Raw genomic sequence first — 22568 nt, 5'->3', positions numbered from 1 at the left:
TTGTACATGAAATTTTACATACATTTAAAAGCAATGAAAACGTTTAGTTGGACTTTTGTACAAATAAAAAAACAAAAACAGAAAACTGTTGACATGTATCATCAAATGTTTACAGAAACATCACTTTAATTTGAATACCCATTATGTCTCCATTAATCACATTATAAAATGAAAAACATCACTATGTTGTATATAAACTACGTTACTGCAGCAGACTAAAGTCTGACAGACTATTCCAGTTTGAAAAAAGCACACAGTTGGGGTAGTAAATTCTTCAAACTCTAAAGCAGTCAATTGACAAACTGTAAAAAATCAACACTTGCATAAAAAAGACGATATATATATGTATAATATATATATAGAAATATCTACAAAACTGCAGCCTCAATAGAAAAATAATAAAAAGATTAGTTGACATAAATTATATTTTGTACCTCTCCAAATTTGAAGAAAATAAAATCAACATACAATCATAAAAAAGATTCTAGATATAACAGTTTTTAATACTTTTTTCTTTTAATAATCACTTGCGACAAATGAAAATGAATGAAATGGATTCAATTCAGAATTCGTATTACAAAATGAAAGTATCAACATAAAAATGAAATAAAATGAAAACCATTCTAGATATATGAGATTGAAATGTTTTATACTACAGTATAAAAATTCTTCAAGAATTAAAAACAAATGTAAAAAAACATTTGTACTCTTCAAATTAAAAATATCCTAAATATAAATACTAAAGTGTTACAAAATAAAAGTTAAATACATAACACTTTGATAAACATTGCACGAACTAATAAAGTAAAAGTTTATCATCTAGATGTAGATCACATAAAATATTATCTAGAATGCTTTCTTCTCACACTGCAGCAATTAGCAAATAAAGTAAGTAGATATATTGAACAGGCGGATTAACACAATATATCTCCACCGACTGGACGGTAACCTTGGTGCGTCAAAGATAAAAATGTGGACACCATTTTGTTAAGCACGATGGCTACCGTCCGATCGTTGGCGCAAAGTGGATATCAGCTAACAGCTATTTTGGCAGCAGCGTAGAACAGTGGCGTACCTCAGAGACAAAAATAGTACCGACGAATTAAAATAATAAAGCTTTAAGTTCGACTCTAAGCCACGCCACTGCATTCGAAATAAAAACGCTAAAAATAATTGAGACAAGTGAAAAGAACCAGATTAACATGTATAAAAAAAAGTTTGACTAGAGTCGCATATAGCTGCAGGCTCCAATATCCTGTGGCTACGCTACTGCTTCGAAAATGTATATACAGTTGAAAATGTCAAGAACAGAAGAGGCCTAGGATATTTCGATCGAAAAATGTTGAACCTCTCAAAAATAAACCAGGCCATATTGATACACCGCACGATCACACACACTATGTGCTTAGGTTGTTATATAAATCTAAGAACTTCTTCTTTAGTACACTATCACAGTCAATTTAACCTGGTGATTAAGCAAAAAGTACTTCAATTGTAAAACTGTCACTTTGTATATGTAAATATATTTATATGATACATTATTTAATATAAATTTGTTATAGTTTTTGGAAAATTATCACCATCGTAAAATTTAAGATTATGGGAATATAAAAAGTCACAGCAACTTTGAATTATCACATCACTCTCAAATTAACAGTTGTACGTGGTGCTTGATCCAATGTAACGATTTTCGTTACTGTAACGATTCTCGTTACTATATTTCCATGCTAGTATAGGATGGGCCAACACGGTATTCAAAGAATCGTTGTGTATTTCCAATGAGTTCGTAGCATAGTGCAGAACTAAATCCTTCAACGTGGGATAAATATTGTACGGCTCGGCAAAACCAAACCCTCTTTTCGTTTCGTGGATAATACAGTGATTGGTCATCTTGTTACAAGCAATGGACAAAGCGTATTTGGAAGTTCTAGACGTTCGTATCAGGAAAGTCCCATCCGGTTTACCGGCCAAACATTTCTCGGCGTCGTTACGTGTACAATTCAGCATCAACCAAGTACGTTCGTCGTTGTGTATCAACGTATCCACGTCGAACTCCTCCCCAGATTCTGCATTATACTCTTCATCTTCGCTGTTACGATTCAGAACCTGATTTATCTTCGTTGGACTGACCCCACGCTTTTGTAGCCATCTGTCGAGAAAACAATAACGTAACATTAAAGCAAAACCAAACCCGCAACTTCCCTTGAAGAGATAATATGAAAAGATGACTAAAAAAAAAAACGCAAGACTGCACCTTCGCGGTCGTACTAATTCTTTTGTGCCGTTTTTCCAGCACGCCCAGGTAAGAATAAGTACCACGAACCTCTTCAGGCTGAGAAATCGCAACACCAACGCGAACGCGACTTTTATTAATAATTTAATAATCATCAAGGAGAAGTTACATGAGAGTGCTGTCTGTTTCAAGTTCATTAAGTGTGAACGGCCAGCTCGGTACTCACCTTATGTATTTGTCCCTTTCCTTGCGCAAGCTTTGCACAACCGGTTTTAACACAGTCAGTTCACGCTCTAGCGTTCTGTTATAGGCCTCTTTTTCTTCTAAAGTCTTATCTAAATGCTCCGAACTCTCCTGCATCATACTCAGTCGTTGCTTTAATAATTGCTCGTTGACAGTCAAGCCCGCAATTTCGTGCGGCTGCGCTTCTTTCCTAACTAAACTATGAGTGGCAATTTGGTCTTCGAAAACTTTAACCAATTCCTTGAGAGCTTCCAACGCCTGCCTTTTACTAGACACCTCCTGACTTGTCTTATTCAAATCTTCGGTTAAACTATCCAAAACTTTGTTCTTATCTAACAGTCTGTTTTTAATGTCACGTAAATGATCCCAAAGCTTCTCTACGTCTTCCGCTTTCGCTGCTTCCTCCTCGTAATTGAATTTGGATACCGGGTACAGGAGTTTGATGTCTAAAGAAGCGTTGTACTGCGACAACGAATCGTGCCGAAAGTGATTGACCAATTCGACGACCGAACTGAACGTGTAAGGTTCCGTAAACCCATACATTCCGTTTTTATGGCAGATTTTAATCAGTTTGTTTGTACCGCCCTTGCGCAGGGTTAGCGTGTATTCGCCACTCTTAGTGGAAGCATCTCGAACTAAAAACGTCCCATCGGGGGTGTCTTTCAATTTTTCGTTGACTTCTTCGCGTTTGATGTCGCCCCAGTACCACTCGGCATCTTGTAGGGACAAAGCGTTCGATTTCTCCTTGTCTACTGCACTGTTCGAAATGGTACTACCGCCCATGCGGCCCATTACCCTTCGCGGTGGTATAGCCGGAGCGGAAGCAAACTCGGGAAGCTTCACGCCCCAGCTACACTTGAGAAGAAGTACTTCTAAAATTCTATTGTGAGATTGAGTATTGTAGATCACTTGACTGAAAAAAAAGTAGAACGTAGATGAGTGATATTTAATTTGAATAGGACCTTACATAATACGTTCCCAAGGTGGTCTGAGAAATATGTGGCACAATGCCTGAATTAGAACAGTAGGGGGACTATGATTACCCCTGGAGTATTCCATCTGGCACATGCGACATAAGTGAGCCATTACATATTTTAAAGTGGAACGATGATTTTCAGGTAGATCTTCAACATAACGAGACAAAGTAGTCGCACAAGCTTCGTCAGTTTTGGCTTCTGAAATAAAAAAAAAAACAATGCATAACCTGTTTTCCGGCGGGCACAAATCCCTTACTTGCCGCTGACAGAAAAGCATCATACCACTGGACAGGTACAAGTGGGTCGGGTAACTCCCGAAGAAATTTTTTAATAACCCCCGCGATACAAACGGCACTGAAGTCGATTAGATCTAAATTAGTCCAACCCTCGTTAATTTTCTCGAGCAACTTCGCCATCTGGTCCGGAGGCGGTGTGGCGCTATACAAATTGTACAACTCCAAACTTTCGTCGCTCTCGGCCTTCGACTCCAACTCCGCTATGAACTTCGTAAGAAACGCGGGAGCTTCCTGGATATCCCCGGGAAAAAACTGCAAACACAAGCCCCGGCCGAACGTGCTGGTGCACGGAGGCAAACCGGTGGCGGCGCACGAACGATGGGCCACCAAACCGCAGTCCTGGCAAACGAAACCCTGGTGCAACAACCCCCTCAGGTACTTGTTGCACTTTCCGCACCGCTCCAAACTGCTGAAACTGTGTTGCGTCAAATTATGCGTGTGCGTGTTGTCCGACTCTTGCTCGTTGCTGCTACTCAGTTTGTTCTCTTGCTTGCCCAGGAGCTCCTCGATGCAGGACAATATGGCCATCTGGTGGAATTCGTCCTTGATGCCCATATTCTGCGGAAAATTCAAAGTGACTTTTCGGCCAAGAAGCGGCTACCCGAAGGAATTTTCAAGGTTAGTGGACACCAATTTGGACGCATGTGGACGAGGTTAAAGATGGACTTCGTAAACGTTCGTGTTAACGACTAAGGAATTAGATAGATAAGCGATGTCGTGCTCGTTCCTGTGCGAGATTCCCAATTGGAAGCGGAAAGTTCACGAAATTTGGGCACGGGTGGTCACCGATTTGAACGCATGGACCATGCGTACGAATGGTGCACAAGAAGGTTAAAAATGTTAGTAGCAGGAGGAATTCAGATAAATAATACTGTGTGGTCACCGACTTGGACACATGTGGCCATACGTACGAAAGGTGGCCGAGAAGGTTAAAGTCTGACTTTGCAAACGTGCAAATCTAAACGTTCGTTTGCTTTGTTGGTGTTAACGCCGAAGGAATTTAGATAAGCAATATCGTGTAACAAATGCCCGTTCTTTTGTGATACTCCCAAATGGAAGTGTATAGACCATCCGCAAACAGGCGAGTGTTTTTTTAAGTCAAGAACGTACGGTACCTGCGACCGTAGTCGGGAATTATCACGGATTTCCGACGGCATACCTTTGGTGGAAAACTTGGTAAATTCGTGGAATTAATTCCTCGTTGTTTACTTACGCGGAGTATAAAATTCTTTGTGTTAGTAATTGCGTTATTTTATCGTTTCCTTAGTCGCGAAATCGGCGTTAGGATCTGAGTATAAGACTGGGTTCTCTGACGGTTTCCGTAACGAAGCGATTTTTGCGGAATTTTGCGTGGGCGGCGGTTTTTAGAGTTTTGCATAAAGAACTGGCACTGCTATTTGTGTTTGAGTTTTGATTTAGCGCTCGAATACGCGTGAAATTTGCGAAAATTTTTGCGTCGGAACGTTGCGGCACAGCCGCGGAAAGATGTCGGCGGTATCGAACCGCGTGTCATTTTTTGCTTATTAATTGGCAAAAATCCGAGTTATCGTCTGCTGTTCTAATCTCATTATAAGGCGAGATAGATGAGTATTTTTGGACGGGTCAGAGGTTTCGGGGTTAGGTTTTTTAGTCTTTTTAATTTTCTTTTGTTGGATAAGTTCGTAGTGCTTACAATTAGCTTTTCTTTGTCGAGATGAACAAGGTCCGATCCCTTGATGTCCTTGTACCGGAAGATTTCCGAGCAGAGGTAGAGGTTCGTCGCCGCCATCCATTCCAAAACTTGAGCGGACGTCCATTCTGATATGGGCTGGAACACGTAGAAATGCATTTGATTTTGGATAAAAATAGGAGCATCTTGTTATCGATCGATAGGAGCGAAGGCATCGAAAGGTTATCGGGCGCGATTAATTCAATTTCGAGTGGCGAAACGCAAGGATTCTAGAAAAATTAGGGACATATGCAAATGGGGGGAGACGTTAGTGATGTTGGATATAATTAGGTATGTTCCTGGAATGAATCGGAAGTGTTTTATGAAGATTTCCGGGGAGGGGATCGAAGGAGGAGGGGTTCGGTAAAGAGAGTAAAGAGAGCGACACCCTCCTGTGGCCCATTAGTTTGGGGTTGGCGAGAGAGATGGAGAGAGAACACGGACGATGAAGGCAGCGGTAAGACGGGCGCATAGCAACGCGCGCCGCGTTCGCATTGGTGGATTGTGCACCTATCCGGCTCGACTATCAACTACACAATCGAGAGTAGCAAGGCAGTGAGTACAAGTAGATACGGTAGATACAGACCGTACACCGTATACCAACTATCCAGGATGTTACATTGTGGACTCGTGTAATGTAGAATCGCAATGACACGTTGCCACTTCATACATATTCAGATCGAGTTTCACCTTTTTCGGATTCTACTAAGTAGAAGCGGAGTTTGCAATTATTCATTCCTTCTGATGACATGAGAACGGACGGCGACGCGGACGCCGTATAACCCAAATAATCGGATCGATACTCCTAACTCTTGTTAATTCTATGAGCAACGAATGTCCGATTTGGACGGTCCGTAATATTCGGTTAATCGTTCACATCAACGACGACCTTGGTTTAAATTTACACCAGATTTATAACGATCTAGGCTCGGGCAGCAAGTGCTAGATGGCGAGGCTGGAGCGCTTCCTACATTTTCTAAACATACGTAAACTCAACTTATCTCAACGTCAACAAATACCGGTAGCATTTATTTATTTATACTATGACCATATCAGCACCCTGCCGATTAGAATAAGACCGGCAATTAAAAATCGCCGTGTGTATAATAATGTAATCGCGTGACCCGCGATAATAAGGTTGAAATTCATAAAACAAATCGACCAGCCTCTCGACTATGTATATAAATGACGCTATACACAAAGCTCAACAATTGCCGCAGCCGCTTTCCACCAAATTACGATCACCTCAGTGACCTATCGACACAGCGCCATCTACGTCCTTCGACTCGATCATCGTTTAATTCGCGACTCTCGATCGTCGTACACGTAACTATTGGGGTAGGACTGCGCAAAGCCTGCTTTACCCGAACGAACCCCGCTCCACACCGATCGACCTAACCCCAAAAAGCCGGCAAACGACGTTTTATCGGAATTAACTCGCTCTCGCTGCGCCTCCCAAAATCCGATTTCGCCTCGCTTTTCTCGCGGTTCAAGGCCTGGGGCTGACGATCGTCCGTTTCTCGGTCGCCGAATCAAGCGTAAAAGCCGTCGACAGCGTGCTGTATTGCCATTGTTGTTACCTTCGCGATAAGGCGAACGATAACAGATCGCGAATGCCCCCGGTAAAGATGGTGTGATGCTGGGAAACGGCGAGGGGCGGGCCGCGGCTCGGAAGCCTCGAGAACACGTGTGTCCTGGTGCTGTATGTGGCAACCAGCCCGATCCGAACGCACCGGCAACGTCGCACAGAGCTGGCAACCTTGACGGCACGTCGTCAACTCATATAGGTCACGCCGGAGTATAGCGTAACGGCCGGCCAGCCCGTGGCAGGTCTGGTTGACCCCACATTCGTAATTTCGAAAAGACACAAGTTTAATCAGTCGCCGGTGCTCGCACGGAACACCTCGCGACACCACCGGATAGGTACGTACCGAAAGGCGCCGGCCGAAACGATAAGGGTCAAATTCGCGTCCGCCCCCCGACGCCCGCCGGCGACGCGTATGCCGCCGGCAATAAGGGCGAGATTCGCGTCGTCTCGCGCGCGCCTTTCATAGAAAACAAACGCAAAAAATCGACTCTGCTTATTCAATTAAAAAAAGTCCTCAATAATATCCACGTGCATGACCTGTGGTTTAGAAATTGTAAGAGCGCGGACGAAATTAGTGTCACAGAAGTGCATACAGATCGCTCTGCTGTTCTCCGATTCTTCAATTCTTCGATTCTTCTCGAATATCGAGTTATATGAAAATAATAATAAATTACTTCTCCCGTTCCCTGCTTTAATTAGAAATTTTACGCGCGCTGATCTCGAATTACTTTGATCAGTCTGGTGTCAATATCGAATCGTACGTTTTCCATCAATGTCACTGTAATAACGCCATTAGAAAAGGCAGGTACGCCGCCCCTTATAGCCTTGGGTTACTAATATATAGGATACACCACGAACAATATGGAGAATTTTCCCTTCAACCCCTGCCGTTCGACCCGTTTATGCCACTCCTGTCAAAAACTCGAAAATAAAGTGATGGATCTTGAGTGCGTTAGCGGCGGACGCCATATTACGCTCGAACGCAGAGAACCGATACATTAAAAATTACCGAAAAATCTATTTTCGCTTTTTATTTAGACCAGACTCGGCACTAGAGGTGGGTTTTTTGAACCGCCCGACGACAATTTTTCACCATTTCATGAACATTAATGGTATTTATTTGCAATTAAAAAAAAAAAAGTCGTAAAGTGTCGAAAGCATTATTCTTATCGACGGACAATCGTTTCGTTTATTAAAACAAGATGACTCAAACTGGATCTTAACAGTGACATTTACACTTGAACGGCTAATTGATTTCGGTAAATAAATAAAATTTTAATTAAAGATCGTCGGATCAATTAAGACGATACGTTATTAAGAGTGAGAATTCCGGATGACACATTTCATCGCGAAAAAACTCTCTATATAAACATGAGAACCGATAAAAGTGCTTAGAAACGATAGCTGTCGAATCAAATTTCTTGTTTTTATTATTTACTTCTAAAAATCGCCTGCGTTGTGTATTTCGTGTCAAAGACACCAACCATCTGGAAAATTCTAGACAAACGAATGATTTTACACTATTTAAAATGCAGTTGCACAACAATTAAAACGCTCTTACATCAGAACGTTATAGTTTTTCACATTTTCGTAACAAAATTTATTAGAATGAGGATGTCATAATAGATGAATATGTAACTGGCTCCGAAATGTCAATGTCAATCACATTTTCATTCTCATATGATATTCAAATTTGTGAAAATGCATCGTACACCGTCTACGACACGCCAACAAAAATTCTGGAACAAACACAAAGCGTAATTCGAACATAACTCGCACACAAAATAATCGCGGTTTACGATTGCGCATAAAAACTAATCAGTTTGAATAGAAACCAAACAAAACCCTCTAAAACCCGCGATCGGTTGGTGCTAGGCGACGAGAAAATTTTAAGCTCGCGTTTTCTTCGAAAAAATTACCAATGCCTATTTTTTGAAGTCGCGCTTTATCTAAATGTCAATGTCAAAATTACAATACTATTTTGAATAAAAAATTTATTACATTCAGAATCGGGATTGAATATAATTGATTATGCATAGAAAAATTTACACAAAAATGTTTACGATGAGGGATGCCTTAGGGTGTTCCGGGAGAGCTTTTACCGAATCCCGGCTTTTGTGCGAGCTTATCTTCCTCTCTTCCACACATATATTTTGCGAACGTCATAAATCATTTTATCCTAATTTGGATTTCGAAAAACTATTCAATTTCAGCCGAGGATATTATTCAAAATGTGAGCGTTCGACTATGGATCGTCGAAGAAGCGATAACTAATTTTTATTCTTGTCAATGTGCAAAAATGACCTTGAATTCAGTACAGCTGGTTTTTGACTGCCAAATTAGTAAAACACGTTTCTCTTACCTTATTGCCGATTGAGTTTCAGACGATTTTTTTATCGCCATTAATAAAATTCTTATCGTTTACAAAATTCTCGAATAACGCCGTGTCGCGATGGTCGACTCTGCCCAAATGGGGTTTTTCCTATTTGCCAAACAGACTGCAACCGAACAAAAATGTGACAAAAGTGGATATTTCATGACTCGAGTTAAACAATTTAACGAAAGGTTGCAAATACACTATAATTAACATTTAAGTAAATTAAATATACAAATAACTGTCACGACTAGTTGCAAAAGTAGAATAATCGTACTAAAATTAAAATAAATGTACGCACAATCTTATGCTTTACAGGTGAATTTTCATTTTTCCACTTTCTCTAATTTACGTAATCGGTTAAATATTAATTCTCTACATTATCTCCGAGATTCTACTCAACCATGTGAATATATAGAAATTAAAATCGACAAGACAACTTTTGCTCGGACTTGTGTTCCTGAATTTCCTTTTGCGTCAAATACCGACTCCAGAACTACCGACAATATAACAACATGTAAAATTCCTAAACCTGGAACTTGTATCCAACTCTGTAAAATAAACACAAGTCCATTACATGCAGCTATCTTTCGATGCCTCATCAGTAACATTAATAGTAATCTTTTTTATCTTAATACGTTTATAACTAGATCGTCAATGCGGCTAAAATTAGAATTATTTATAATTTAAGACTAAATTGAGCTCCATCATGCCCCATAAAGAAAATCTACAGCGATTAACACACGAGAAACGAGCCGAGTAAAACTCAAAACTCGCCCGAAAAAAATTTCCCTCGATCATGAACCGATTACGTCCCAACCGTGCTACGAATTAAAAAATAAAATAAAAAGCTTTTTCAATTTATTGCTCATTATTCCAAAATAAACCCAAAATAAATTCGTACTTAGTTCCGCGAACAAAAAATACTACAGGCATGTCTGACCCGGTTACGTCAAACGAATTTTATAATTATTACTCTGCACGAGCTTTAGCATCAAAAATAATAATTTACACGAAGCGAACGAAATAACAGAAAGAAAAACGATCGTGGGCGCACTAAGCAAACAATGGCGAAGTGTAGACGCTTCAAAAGCCTGAATGAAATTATGACATAACACCCGTTTTTCTACTTTTTCTACGCAATTAAAAATTCGATCCACACACAGCCCATGATTATCGGTGTTGTTCTGACGATGCCAACCTCACACCGGCGCTTTAATGTCAGTGTGAAAAATTTCGTTTCACCGGCGTTAAGATACACATTTGTAAACATAATTTTAGATAAGAAAATTTGTTTGCTCGGCAATTATCAATTTTAAGTTATCAATTTCATTCCACACTTTTACCACCCACAATATGCGGTAAACTCTAGTATAAAAGCTCCTACAACCCGGTCCATATAGATTCGATTTTTTCCAGATTAGGGCTTTACATATTCATGCGAACATATCACAGGATTTTTTAATTTAATGTGTGTTTTTATCTTTACATACATTTGAATTTTGTTTTCGACTTTATCGAAACACTTGGTAAAAGCGTAACTAAAACTAAGCCAAGAAATAATTCTTTATTTGTGTACAAAACAGTAATCCAAGTTACAGTTTTTATATTATCACCACTTTCCACCGGCAGGTAGGTGAACAACGCCGGATCTAACTAAAGCAATAAACGACTAAAAGTAACGAGCATCTATAAAAGTTCAATGGATTTATTGCCCCACCAAAATAAAAGATGGACAAACAACCAAATGGTCCGAGTCACCAAGTAGTAAACTGAGATTTGTAACAAAATGCAAATTTTCACCATCCTGTGACCATATTTTAGTCAGAGAGGGTAATAAATCTTCACCGACCCATTGGTACTTATCTACCTATTACTTCAATCTTTTATTGCTTTGGTAAGACATTTCGCTTAAAAAGAAAACAATAATATAATGGTTGTTAATAAAAGTGTTTTGTTAAGGCACGCACGATAAAGTTTGGTCTAAAAATGTTAGAATTTATCTAGATTAAGCTATATTTGATTATATTGTGTACACAGAACACTGAAGTCTGACCGAAAAAACTTAATGCAAGTTTTGTGGCAAATTTTAGACTAAATTTCCATTAAAATGAGATTTCCGCCCTTGCGTTTGTTACTTTTTTACAAAATGTTGTAGTGCACCAAAATGACAACTATTACGTATTACAGAATATGAAATTAAATTCAAGTGGACCCGTCTAAATTGTAATTTTCCTAAGCCAACGGTGTTCTATAAGGATTAAGCAAATAAATGTAAGTAGCGAGAACCTTTTTCCTACCACAAATTAGATCATCACGGTTATTTTATCTTATCTGAATGATAATATGCTTCATTTAAACATCGCTTGCACCACCAAGTCTATTGTGCGGTGTATTTTGATTCCAATCGAGATACTAGAAACCGAATTTGTAGAAAAGTTATCGAGTTTACGGGAAACGTACAGCGTAACGTCTACATTTGATAAGAATTTTTTTCGTCTGTTTATGTTATTATTTACGTTACGCGTTGTACGTACCTAATTGAATTTTCCGATTCTTATTAGCAAAAGCAAAACTATCGGTTCTTTAGAAACAAGATAACCTTTTCATTATGTTTAATACATTAATTACGTTGGTATAATATTCCGCACGTAACTGGTTGCATTCGTAACATGTTTCGAGATTTTTCGCGTTATAATCCTGTCAAGATTTTCGAACGTTCAAAAATGAAGCATGCATTCTAAAAATATGGCGATCATCAGATTCCGATTGTATTAATAGAATTTTCTGGTTAAACAAAATAAAAAAATATTCAGGTTTTTCGTTCGTTCCATTTTTTCCTCTCGGATGTGCCAAAAAACAAAAATCACAACTGACAAGTGGAAGGAAACGCTAATAAGACAATCTCAAAATTGCGTTCTGAAAATGTATAACCCAACAAGATACGTTCTAGAAATAACTCCATTACATAACATCATCCACAAATCTGTCTTTACGTGTTATCCTTCCACATATCAATCCTGCGGGAAACGTCTTAAGCACATTATGATGTATGGGATCTGACAGCGATACGTGATAAAAATGAGATATCATCAACATATTTAGTTCAACTGATAACATTTATTTAAATATTAATCTTACATACATTATCGTGATACGTATCACGTCCAACAATCTTTTGTACTTGTGTTTTTTTTTTGTGTGTGTGGTCTAAAAATGTCTTTGTACCGAAATCGTCGTCTCGGTAGAGTGATTGAACCCTATATCTGTCGTAATAAATCTGCTGATAAAATCATTAAAAAGTGACAACGTGGCGGCTATCTTACAAATCCACCACCACCAAAACGAACTCACAAATCACGTTAACAAGCGTTTTATTTTAGAAGCGAGTGAACGAAATTCGTTGCAAAAATTTGGCAGTAGGTCAGGTCAACGCGTAAGACGGCACTAATTAAATAACAAAGTGCTCTGAAAGATCGCTTTGCAACGAAAAACCCTCGATATTCTCGTTGGAATTACGTAAGAGCGCTTCTTCGAAAGCGAAAATCTGCGTCGAAAAATCGATGGAAAACGTTAATTGAACGGTCGGCTTGGAAAAACATTTTAACGGAGCCAGAAGTGAAGGGTCATTAATATGCAAATTGACTGTGTCATTTATGACGAAATTATTTAACATTATAACTATCCGAAAATGAAAAAACTTGCGACAGTTTTCGCATCGATTAAGATTTTCAATAATGACGTTATTTTTTTGGATCGACGACGACGACGACGTCAATTGAGAAATAGTTTAATATTATCATAATTATAAGATAATTTAAACATGAAGAGAAACTCGCTCGCTCGAAAAGTCGGACGGCGCCGGCGAGAAAATATTCGTACATTTTCGATCAGTTGATTAACATTTAATTAATGTTACCAAACTATCTACCTGTCAGTCGGATTTGATCGTGGAAAACTAAAAGATTAGTTTGGTTCGACTTCCTACGGTCTGACTGCGAGTTGAAACGGTTTAATGAGCACAAGGAATAAAAATGTTGGGGGTCAAACGATAAATTCTGTATCTAATGTTGCAACAACATTAATTAATTCGATTTAAAAATATTCAATTCTTCTTTTGACCTCTAGCCTGAACTTGACGTATTCATCAAAATGGTGACCCTGCACTACCTAGGAAGGGTTCGGAACTCGAAGAATACGAAGAATGCGTGCTTACTTCCAGGTAAAAAAACCCAGAAACTCGGGAGGATGCAATCGCTGTCGCGTATAAAATTCAATAAAGCGTACCCCGGTGGTGATTTACGATTAGCAAGTGACCAAAATACGTCACTGCCTACATGTGTACCGTAATGATTTTTTCTTGGCAAGTTTTACGTTTAGTTCTTTCGTTGACATATCCAAGCAGTTATGACTTCCTCTCTTTTATTTTTTGTTTGAAGCAATAAAATTACAGACCTTGTCATCGGTGCACGTTGCTTTTAAAAATATCCGCGGTTTAATTATTATTCGCCAGGAGAGAGAGAGGATGGATAGAATTTGAGTCGAGGACCCACCCTTCTATAATATATTTACGTCCCGAAAAAAAGATATTGATGTCGGAGCCGAATTACTCGGAGGTAGATAGATAAAGACGAGCTTATAAAGTGTTCTTGTGCGTACGCATTTTCCTTGTATCCTTGAATTTGTGCGTGCTCGAAGGCTTTTACCGAGTGTGTGCGTTAAATTACTTGTATTGTTATAATTAATCGGAATCGGGAGAAAGGGTTCGGGTATTCGAAACCTGCCAAACTCAGGCTTTTTGTGTACGAGATAAAGGAGTTAATTAATTTCTCGTATATAGTAGTATGTACAATGTAGTATGATGTATTAGCGGCAGCGTCTCTCTCCGGGTTGGTTGCAGGTGGAGGAACGTAGGAAATAGGTGGTGGAAGGAAATAAAAGTTCGCACTCAGCATGTCGTTTTATGAAACAACGCAAAATACCACGTGAGGATATATGCAAAAGAGTGCGATTTACATACGGCAACATTGGACTTGATTAGGCGAGTTTTCGTGGTCCATTCGGACTCGAAATTTGGGTAGTTTTTCATTTTCAAGGTCGTAGATTTGGGCCCGATCCCGATCCGGTGCACGATTATCGATTTTATGGAGGCCGATTCGCCTTTGTTCCGGCCGGCAGCGGCGTCAGCTGGTGCTTGCTTACCTTGTCGTGGTCGAGGGTGGTGGAGGAGGTGGTGGTCGTCGGAGGCTCGTCGTTCTTGAGGCAGACGTGCTTGGCGGCGAACCGGGCGCACATCTCGTGGAAGCAGGCGAGGCAATCTGAAGAACAGAAGGAACCGCACATGCAGCAGCAGGACATCTCGCAGGAGCACATCAGGGGATGGAACGAGACGATGCGGGCGCAAAAGCCGGTGCCGTCCACGTCGGCGGCGGCGGCCTCCTTGGCTCCGGCCATCGCGTTCAGCGCGCTCAGCGTGCTGTTAATCTCGCACACCATGAAGCTGTCGAGATCGACTTCGGAGGAGCCGGGACGGCTGACCCCTCGCAACATATAGTTCTCTTTGTCGATGTTGACCAGCGGCAGAAGAGCGGAGTGCTTGCAGTCCGGCACCTTCAGGCGTCGGTACATTTTACTGCCCCCGGAGTCGCCGCCGGCTGCGCTGCCCTCCTGGGAATCGCGTTCGGAAACGCTCATCTTGTCATGTTACCACCGTTTGCGACCTTATCGCAGCTTGCACGACGTCAACACACAACTGCCTCTACGAAACTGCTCGGTTCAATCGCGATGCGAGTCGTGTGCGCAACGCGCACGCTCCGCGCGCCCGCGCCCGCGCACGCCGCCCGCCGGGCCCCCTGCCCCGCGCGGCCGACACCGAGCCGGCAGGAGCAGCTGTTCCGGATGCGAACCACGGCGAAGACGACCAACCGAATCCAAAAATATCGACGGACCGACGACTCGAAATCGCCGAACTTTGGGCAAAATTCGCGAAAACGACGCAACGCCGCTCGCTGATGGAGCGCGATGGGAGCTGTGGCCTTGATACGCACGCGGTTGATCTGAATGCGGCGGTGCCAGACTTACGATCCATCACCCCATTCTGTATCAATCGAGATAACCCCGAATTTATCTCGGCGATTCATCAACGCCCGTCAAACTGGGCTAACACCAACGGAGATACCGATTAGCGAAATTTTGGACGCGAGAGATACGCGAGGTGGCGATGGGGCTACTGAATTCTTCCGCATCGACTCGTTCCATATTGCGCGAAATTTTAAGGGGCTACTCACCGTTGCATTTTACACCAACGCGGCCCTGTCCCCAAATGTAGTCTTTACCTTTAACAATAAAACAATTGCTACATTTCATAGAAAAATTCGACAAAACCTACGACTCGGCTGGTTTATACAACAAACTTCAACCGTAATTTACATTAGGTGTGACCTCCATAAATATGCAAATAGACGCTACTACGAGTGATGAGAAATTCAAAAGTTTACCTTGAAAATTCAAGTGTAATTTTCAAAACTTACACACAACCAATTACACATCCACAGCCAAAATATTACAAAATCTACCCTTTCGCATAGCAACATTCGGAACAATTATTATTCAAACTACAAGATAAAAAATCTATTAAAGATAACTGATTGTTACACCAGAAAATTAATAAAAAATTCATACCGTCAATCAACGTTATCAGGATTTTCTGCTAATTATCGTTTCATACTGATTACTCTTGACGAGTTTCCGCAAACAAAAAAATCATACACGCTAACACACAAAGATAGTTATTTAAAGTGAAACACTTACATACACATTACAGAATTTACTCTGCTTAAAACAATAATAATAATAATAATAGTAAAAACAACACTTACAATGTATACACAAAATCGGTTTTATGAAGAACGTGCCCGCGATGTTATGGGTGGTTTCTGTCTTCCCCGTGGTATCTGAAAATAAGCGAACTGTAAAAAACCGTACCTTTATTATTTTCCCTTATTAATAATTACAGTTGCGGTTGTGGGCAGGAAATGTGGTTAATTTAAAGGCTTATTCATAAGCAAATAAATGCGAGGGGACACTTCTGTGTGTTGCCATACATTTTTATGCCTGCACTGTGCAACTCATTATGTGGAACAGTATACCCAACAAAAAAAATCAAAGATCTCTAAGATAGTCACCCACCGTAACGGTGAAAACTTAAATTATCCCATGTTTGAATTTCTAACGACTCTGAAATAATCCTTATCCAAATATGGATTTCGTCACTTTTTTTTTGATTAGTTTAATTTTTACCACGCAGACTGGACAGGCTATAATAATCATATAAAGCACAGATACTCTTATCTTTACAGCTCAGTTTATTACCTGGCCGGTGTTATATGCTTTATTAAATAAATCGTGGAAAATTCCGCATTTTAGAGACGTTAAATGTAAGTAATAATTTAATATTGTGTGTTTTCACAAGTAATTTTTAACACCATTAAAAGTAATTAGATTTTTTGCAGTGATAATGATAACTTTGTTAGTGGAGTGTAATTACGACCATTTTTTTTTTATAAATTATGCAAGGTAGTGTCATAAAACCGTCTCCTCAAACATGGACGGCACCATTTGTGATCGCGCCAATATAAGTTTAATTAGCACTAATCAGCAAGTCGCTCGAAATTCTACATATAAAATGATAATACAAATGTCAATATTTGGTGATATTTATTGTGGGCGTACTACAGCAAGAATAACTTGCAGTTTATATTAAATATTCATATTTCAACCCCGCTGTGTTTATCCACTACTTAGAATAATTTACTTGTACAAATAATAATCACCTGTGTCTGAAACTGCCACTCCTAACGCTGACGGATGATGAACTGTATTGTTAACTTCTGAACCAAGAAGTTTCACGCACTCCACTGAAAAATTTCGCCATTAGTAGTGTATAGTTGGTTGCCTAACCACTACTTGCAAAAAATATAAAAACGTTTATTCTTACCCGGTACGTAGCCCTCCGCCCCCGTGCGCCTGTTATACGCGTACAGCCAGCCGGGCTTCTGGAATTCGCTTGTGCTGAAGGGGCTCTGCACTGGGATTTCGAACACGTCATCCTTCTGGAATTCTAACGAAGTCGCATCACTTGAAGGGGGAGTGAATGACTGAATAGCCTTGTACAAAGCATAGTCCCCCATCGCAAGTAACCACCATCAAATGCCCTCGACGCAAAACATAACTCCTGCATAACTAACTTTCTAACCACAATTGATAAAGTTGTAACTGGGTGGCCGTACATGTCTAACCCACTAACTGCACACGGGTGAAAATTGCTTCAGTTGCAACGTCCAAAATCCCAAAAACTTCATTATTATCTCTCGAACAACAAACCACTTCCTATCAATCAATCCGGGGTGTCCCGCTAATTTACCAATTGTGGAACTATTTCGAAAATTCCATCACTACGTACGTCACATCACTACAAAATCTTCCATTTGGAGTCGGATAAGTTTCAGCGTTTTTTACTTTTTAAATTTTAAAAAGCGCATTTACTTCGAAACAAAAACAATACTCGCAAAGGGCGCAACAATGGCGTCACAGATTATCGCCAGACGTCAACACGCTGCCAATCGCACCGACCAAAAGCACCAAATATTTCAAATCCCGAAATCCCACCTCGACGATTTCCTGCTACAACCGCACCATTTGGGTATTTTTGGTACATATTTTATAAACTTAAGCGTTCGGAATTTGTAATCTTGCGACTCCGCCGGTCGTGACATTGTAAAACTGCATTTAACTTGAGTTTGACAATTTCGTTGCAACCCCGATTTCGATAAGGCGGCAAAAACAGAAAAAATCAACTGGATGAAGGGACTTATTTATAAATATTTTCCACAAGCTTTATGGAACAAGAATAAATATAATTTGAATGTTTACCGTGTAGAATACTAGAATATACAGGAGTTTGAAATGTCTAATAATATTTGTGGCATTAATTCATTTATCGGTGAAATTTGAACCATTTGTTGTTAATTTTTGGCTACGTTTTATCACAAAACACCCACAGGTCTATGCTGTTTCTCGAGCTGCAACTTCATGGATATGCTTTTACTTTAGGTACGGATTCTGCGCATAGCAGCTTGCTTACTCATATCGTGTGAGTCATTTATCTTGTATGGTCTGACCCGATTTTTTTTTTATTTTTTATAACTCGGGCGAGTTAAACTTGGAGTACACGATTCTAACTTCCCAAAACACACCAGTACATATATGTATTTTTATTTTTGCACAACTAAAGTACAGTAGTGTGTTAAATAATATTATAAAATACCGTATCTTACACGCAAATCTTCATAATAAAAACATAAATAAAATAAGTAGTTTCAATTGGAAACCCATTAGTTCGTTATGAAAGAAATGTATTAAGAGTAACATTACATTGCTTGCATAAACTACAACTCTCGTTAAAATAGTGGAATGAAAATTAGGAATCAAAGAACAAAGCGTAACATATTAAGTAAAAAAATGACTAGATATTAATTAAAATTGAAGTGCAATCTATACTACTGCTCCAACCATGATGGGTACGTGGAATTTGGTGTCTTCACTTTAATATTAAACTGCTTCAACGTGGCTTCTAAAGCCTGTTGGTTCCCAGAAAAGTACGCTGAAATAGCATTATGGAACAAAAGCAGCTGTTTGTGCATGACTTTTATCTAAAACATAAACCATTAACCCAAATCACGAAACCACGCGGAAATTACTCTATTTTCGTCCAAAAATTTCATTTTGATTGTTACTTCAGCCCTCAGTTTCATAAACTGCTGCCTGTGAAGTTCATAACCTTGTTGAGCTTCCTCCAAACCAATGGCACCATCAGGTTTTGTAGACATAGATTCGAGATCAGTGCGGTAGGCGTCATACTCAATCCTAGCAGCTTCATATTGTCTAATACTTTGTAAAGTATCCTCAATTGTTTTATTACACAACGTGTTTACTGAAGATATAAAAAAATTTAACGCTCCTAACAACGTTTCGCCATTTTTCGTCAGATTTCGTTGTGTTTCTGAATTATATAAAAATTCTTCTTGTAATTCTGGAGATTTCTGAGCTAATTCTGAGAACGCCTCGCCTAAATCGTGTTGTGTTTGGACTACGTGGTAAAAATGACTAGTTAAAGCCCTAGCCAGACGGAGGATATTGCAGTACTTTTTTTGAGTTTCCCGCAACTGTTCTATTTGAGATTCCAATTCTGAAACAACAAATATAAATTTTAAATACATACAAAATAATTTTTTAATGGTTTAGTTTGTACTTGGACCATCTGTAGTGAATTAAGAATGACGTGCTATAAAAACGTTACATTTTTTGAAAAAGGGTGTTGGCCAGAACTCTTAGCTGTCTTGTCAATGTTCACACTTAAGTTAGATCTGATTTTCTCTGTTCTTTCTTCAATAGGAATGAATTGGGGATTAGATTTCAACTCTTTGCACCCACATTTACCACAGGATATTTCCACACATTTCAAGCACAGCCTGCATTTAAAAGGCCTCACCTGCATCAACTGTTCTTGATGATTTTCCTAATTTCTCAAACATCAGTTGCTTGGTACATTTGTATGTTGATATGGACCAGTTCTTGAGATTCTCGATTCTAGACGACGTTTTAAGAATAGTGGAATCATCATTTTGAGTGGGAGTTGTTGGTGTTAAAATTGCTGGTGAACTTGTGCAGGACGACAAACCAGTTGGAACGGAACGTGAATATGGACACACTGTATTTGTTTGTACAGCTGGTACAACATTACTTCTGTTATCATTAGGTGGAGTCTCTTTTAACATATCATGTATACTTGTTCTTTCCAAACTAGCTGAACTTTTTATTTGGGCCATGTCAAGGGTTACTTCTAAAGTCTAAATTTATATTTACAGGACTGCAACAGCACTTTTGTTAATTTTTAGCACAAATTTTATTTAATACTCACAAGTGATCAACAAATTCAGCCAAAAAATCCACAATTGTTTAATTGAAGTTAGGCACCCTACAATGTCATCGACATTTTTGGGGGAAAATGATCTGGACCCTAAATCCCCAGGTCGTTGCCTGGACGTTGCCAACAGCAACCAAAAATAAACAGATCACAATTTTCCAAAGTATTTCGCGTCTATTCGGTCTTAATCACTATTATCAAACTCGAAAAAGGAAATAGATAAACACCACAAACATTAAACACCGATTTACGACAAAAATTTAAACACCGCGGTATCCTAGTTCCAAAATGGCGACCACGTTCCACTTAAAATAATAATTTTCTTGAATTCCATTTCTAGTCATTTTCTTAACAACTACTCTACTAAGTGCATCTAATTTTAATATTCATGTTGTGAATTACAAGTGCCGAAAAGTTGTTGATTCCTGTAACTGTGAACATAACCTCAATCATGAACCTGGATGCCAGCGGTTTACGAAATGTCAGTCCTGTCAATAATTTGAATAATTACTAATTAATTTTTTTCAGTTCAAAGATTTTCTTCAGCTGTATAACCAAATGACTGAAAGATGCTTCTATAGATGTATAGAAAACACAAACTCACGACATTTAACTCCAAGCGAAATCGAATGTTCTGAAGAATGTGCCACCAAGTTTATCAAATTTAACAATAAATTAATGATGAATTTCGTCAACAGACAGAATGATATCATGAGTAGAAGAATCAAAGAAGCGGAACAAATGGCCGAAAATAACCAAGCAGTGACTGTGCCGAGTAGTTAATAGTTTTGTAGTCAACTTTAGCCTGAATTAATGTAGATAGTTATTCAAAAGACAAACAGCCTGAAATAGAAGGAATCGACTTAACTATATCATTTTTGTTTGTGTAGTTAATTCACATTGTTGTTTGTAAATATGTGTAATAAATATACACGATTTTGAAAGTTTTAAAGCTGCGTTTTTTCTTAAAGATCTTGGAATGCGAAGTTTTATTAAATTTTTTGCTAAATGAAGGACGAAAGTTAAGGCAAACAATTTGAAAAGTACGCCAAGTTATGGTGGTAAATACAATTCCTGATATTAATTGTATCAGCTACGAAGAGATGTCGCTAAGATCCACTATCCTAAAAAATATGGAATGTGATAAACTGGTTGCATAGATGACACCTATGTGTAGATGAACATGGGGCGGAGTTTTAAGCTATTCGGGGCGGTGCTTAATGATAATCAGCTCAGGCCCATTTGGAACAAACTTTAAAAAATAATGAAATTTGAAAAAAAGAAACACTAGAACTCTAGTGTCGCGATGCTGGTTGCCTATAAGTCAGTAATAAAATTTTTACGGCATGGAGATTTCTGGCTTCGGTTTTGTTTGTCGTGTCCAAAAAAGCAAATTCATTGCTTTATTACATAAGCTTACCATTTAAAACCAATTTTTTTACTTATAAACGCATATCAGTTGGTATAATTAATGAGGCGATTGACAACAATGGGTACTTAAGATACAATATTTTATTTAAATATGTGTGGATTCGACCGTGAGATCAAAGCCGACGTTTCGTCTTGCGATTTTTTCAACCTACTCGTCATAAGGAAGGTCAAAAGAAGATCTAAAATTTGAAGTCGCCACGTACTCGCGAAAAATGTTTAAACATGCATGTTTTTTGTAAACGGAAGCAATTAAGCATATCGTGATGGTGTCGTCATTGCTCCGCTTCCGCCGTACGTCATCGCCGTGCAAAATTGCTGACTACCGTTCAGCAATTAATCAGACGCGAAAAATGATATCCGCCGGTTATCTAGGCGCATTCTTATTAAAACGGAGTCATCGTGGGAATTGAGTGATTTAATTCCGGAGGAAGTACAAGAACTTATACATTATCTGTACGTGAAAGTGATATATGGAGTCGAGACAGATACGATATTGATCCATTTTCCGCCGAAACTTTGCCAATAACGTGATAAATTGTATACATATAAAGTTGAACTAAAATGTCAATAGGCAATCGGTGACACAAAATGGCGAGTGGGTAGTTGATAATTAGTTTGAAAAATGTTCCTAAAAATGCACTCTAATGACTTCCATTTATAACTCTGTTGGACTTATGTAATGCAAATGCGAAAATTATTATCGATATGTCTTGAGTCTTGACAAGGTCACGAAA

At 39.1% G+C, this 22568-nt stretch overlaps 3 protein-coding genes across 7 annotated transcripts; 1 reads left to right on the top strand and 2 right to left on the bottom strand.

The window, feature by feature from the left end:
• Nucleotides 1-71: 71 nt before the first annotated feature.
• On the bottom strand, nt 72-18498 carry LOC135141234 (phosphatidylinositol 3-kinase regulatory subunit gamma). 5 transcript variants are annotated; one of them, XM_064072141.1, is made up of 11 exons: nt 17708-18498; nt 17416-17668; nt 17252-17335; nt 16298-16372; nt 15707-15754; nt 14622-14737; nt 5422-5556; nt 3710-4307; nt 3444-3651; nt 2460-3389; nt 72-2149 (listed from the first exon to the last, which is right to left on the bottom strand). In XM_064072141.1, the coding sequence occupies exons 2-11, from the start codon at nt 17606-17608 to the stop codon at nt 1651-1653; spliced, it is 2886 nt and encodes a 961-aa protein (XP_063928211.1). In that variant the 5' UTR covers nt 17609-17668; nt 17708-18498; the 3' UTR covers nt 72-1650. The 5 variants fall into 5 exon arrangements, with proteins under 5 accessions (XP_063928211.1, XP_063928212.1, XP_063928213.1 ...); XM_064072142.1 differs by having other exon boundaries at nt 17416-17652; XM_064072143.1 differs by lacking the exons at nt 17252-17335; nt 17416-17668; nt 17708-18498 and adding an exon at nt 16433-16510.
• Nucleotides 18499-18707: 209 nt separating this feature from the next.
• LOC135141239 (arfaptin-2-like) lies at nt 18708-20488 on the bottom strand. Its single transcript, XM_064072154.1, has 4 exons — nt 20398-20488; nt 19969-20346; nt 19178-19665; nt 18708-19129 (listed from the first exon to the last, which is right to left on the bottom strand). Exons 2-4 carry the CDS (start codon nt 20303-20305, stop codon nt 18977-18979), a joined length of 978 nt encoding a protein of 325 aa, XP_063928224.1. The 5' UTR covers nt 20306-20346; nt 20398-20488; the 3' UTR covers nt 18708-18976.
• A 188-nt stretch (nt 20489-20676) lies between these two features.
• Nucleotides 20677-21355, top strand: LOC135141243 (mitochondrial import inner membrane translocase subunit Tim10 B). Its single transcript, XM_064072159.1, has 2 exons — nt 20677-20884; nt 20932-21355. Exons 1-2 carry the CDS (start codon nt 20855-20857, stop codon nt 21184-21186), a joined length of 285 nt encoding a protein of 94 aa, XP_063928229.1. The 5' UTR covers nt 20677-20854; the 3' UTR covers nt 21187-21355.
• Nucleotides 21356-22568: the final 1213 nt, after the last annotated feature.

The sequence above is a fragment of the Zophobas morio genome, unplaced genomic scaffold (genome assembly GCF_036711695.1).
Source record: "Zophobas morio isolate AGI-343-1 ecotype UQ-CSIRO unplaced genomic scaffold, CSIRO_AGI_Zmor_V1 ptg000044l, whole genome shotgun sequence".
NCBI classification, from domain to species: domain Eukaryota; kingdom Metazoa; phylum Arthropoda; class Insecta; order Coleoptera; family Tenebrionidae; genus Zophobas; species Zophobas morio.
The sequence above is the reverse complement of the archived record's forward strand: the minus strand, read 5'-3'. Positions and strand labels throughout refer to the sequence as shown.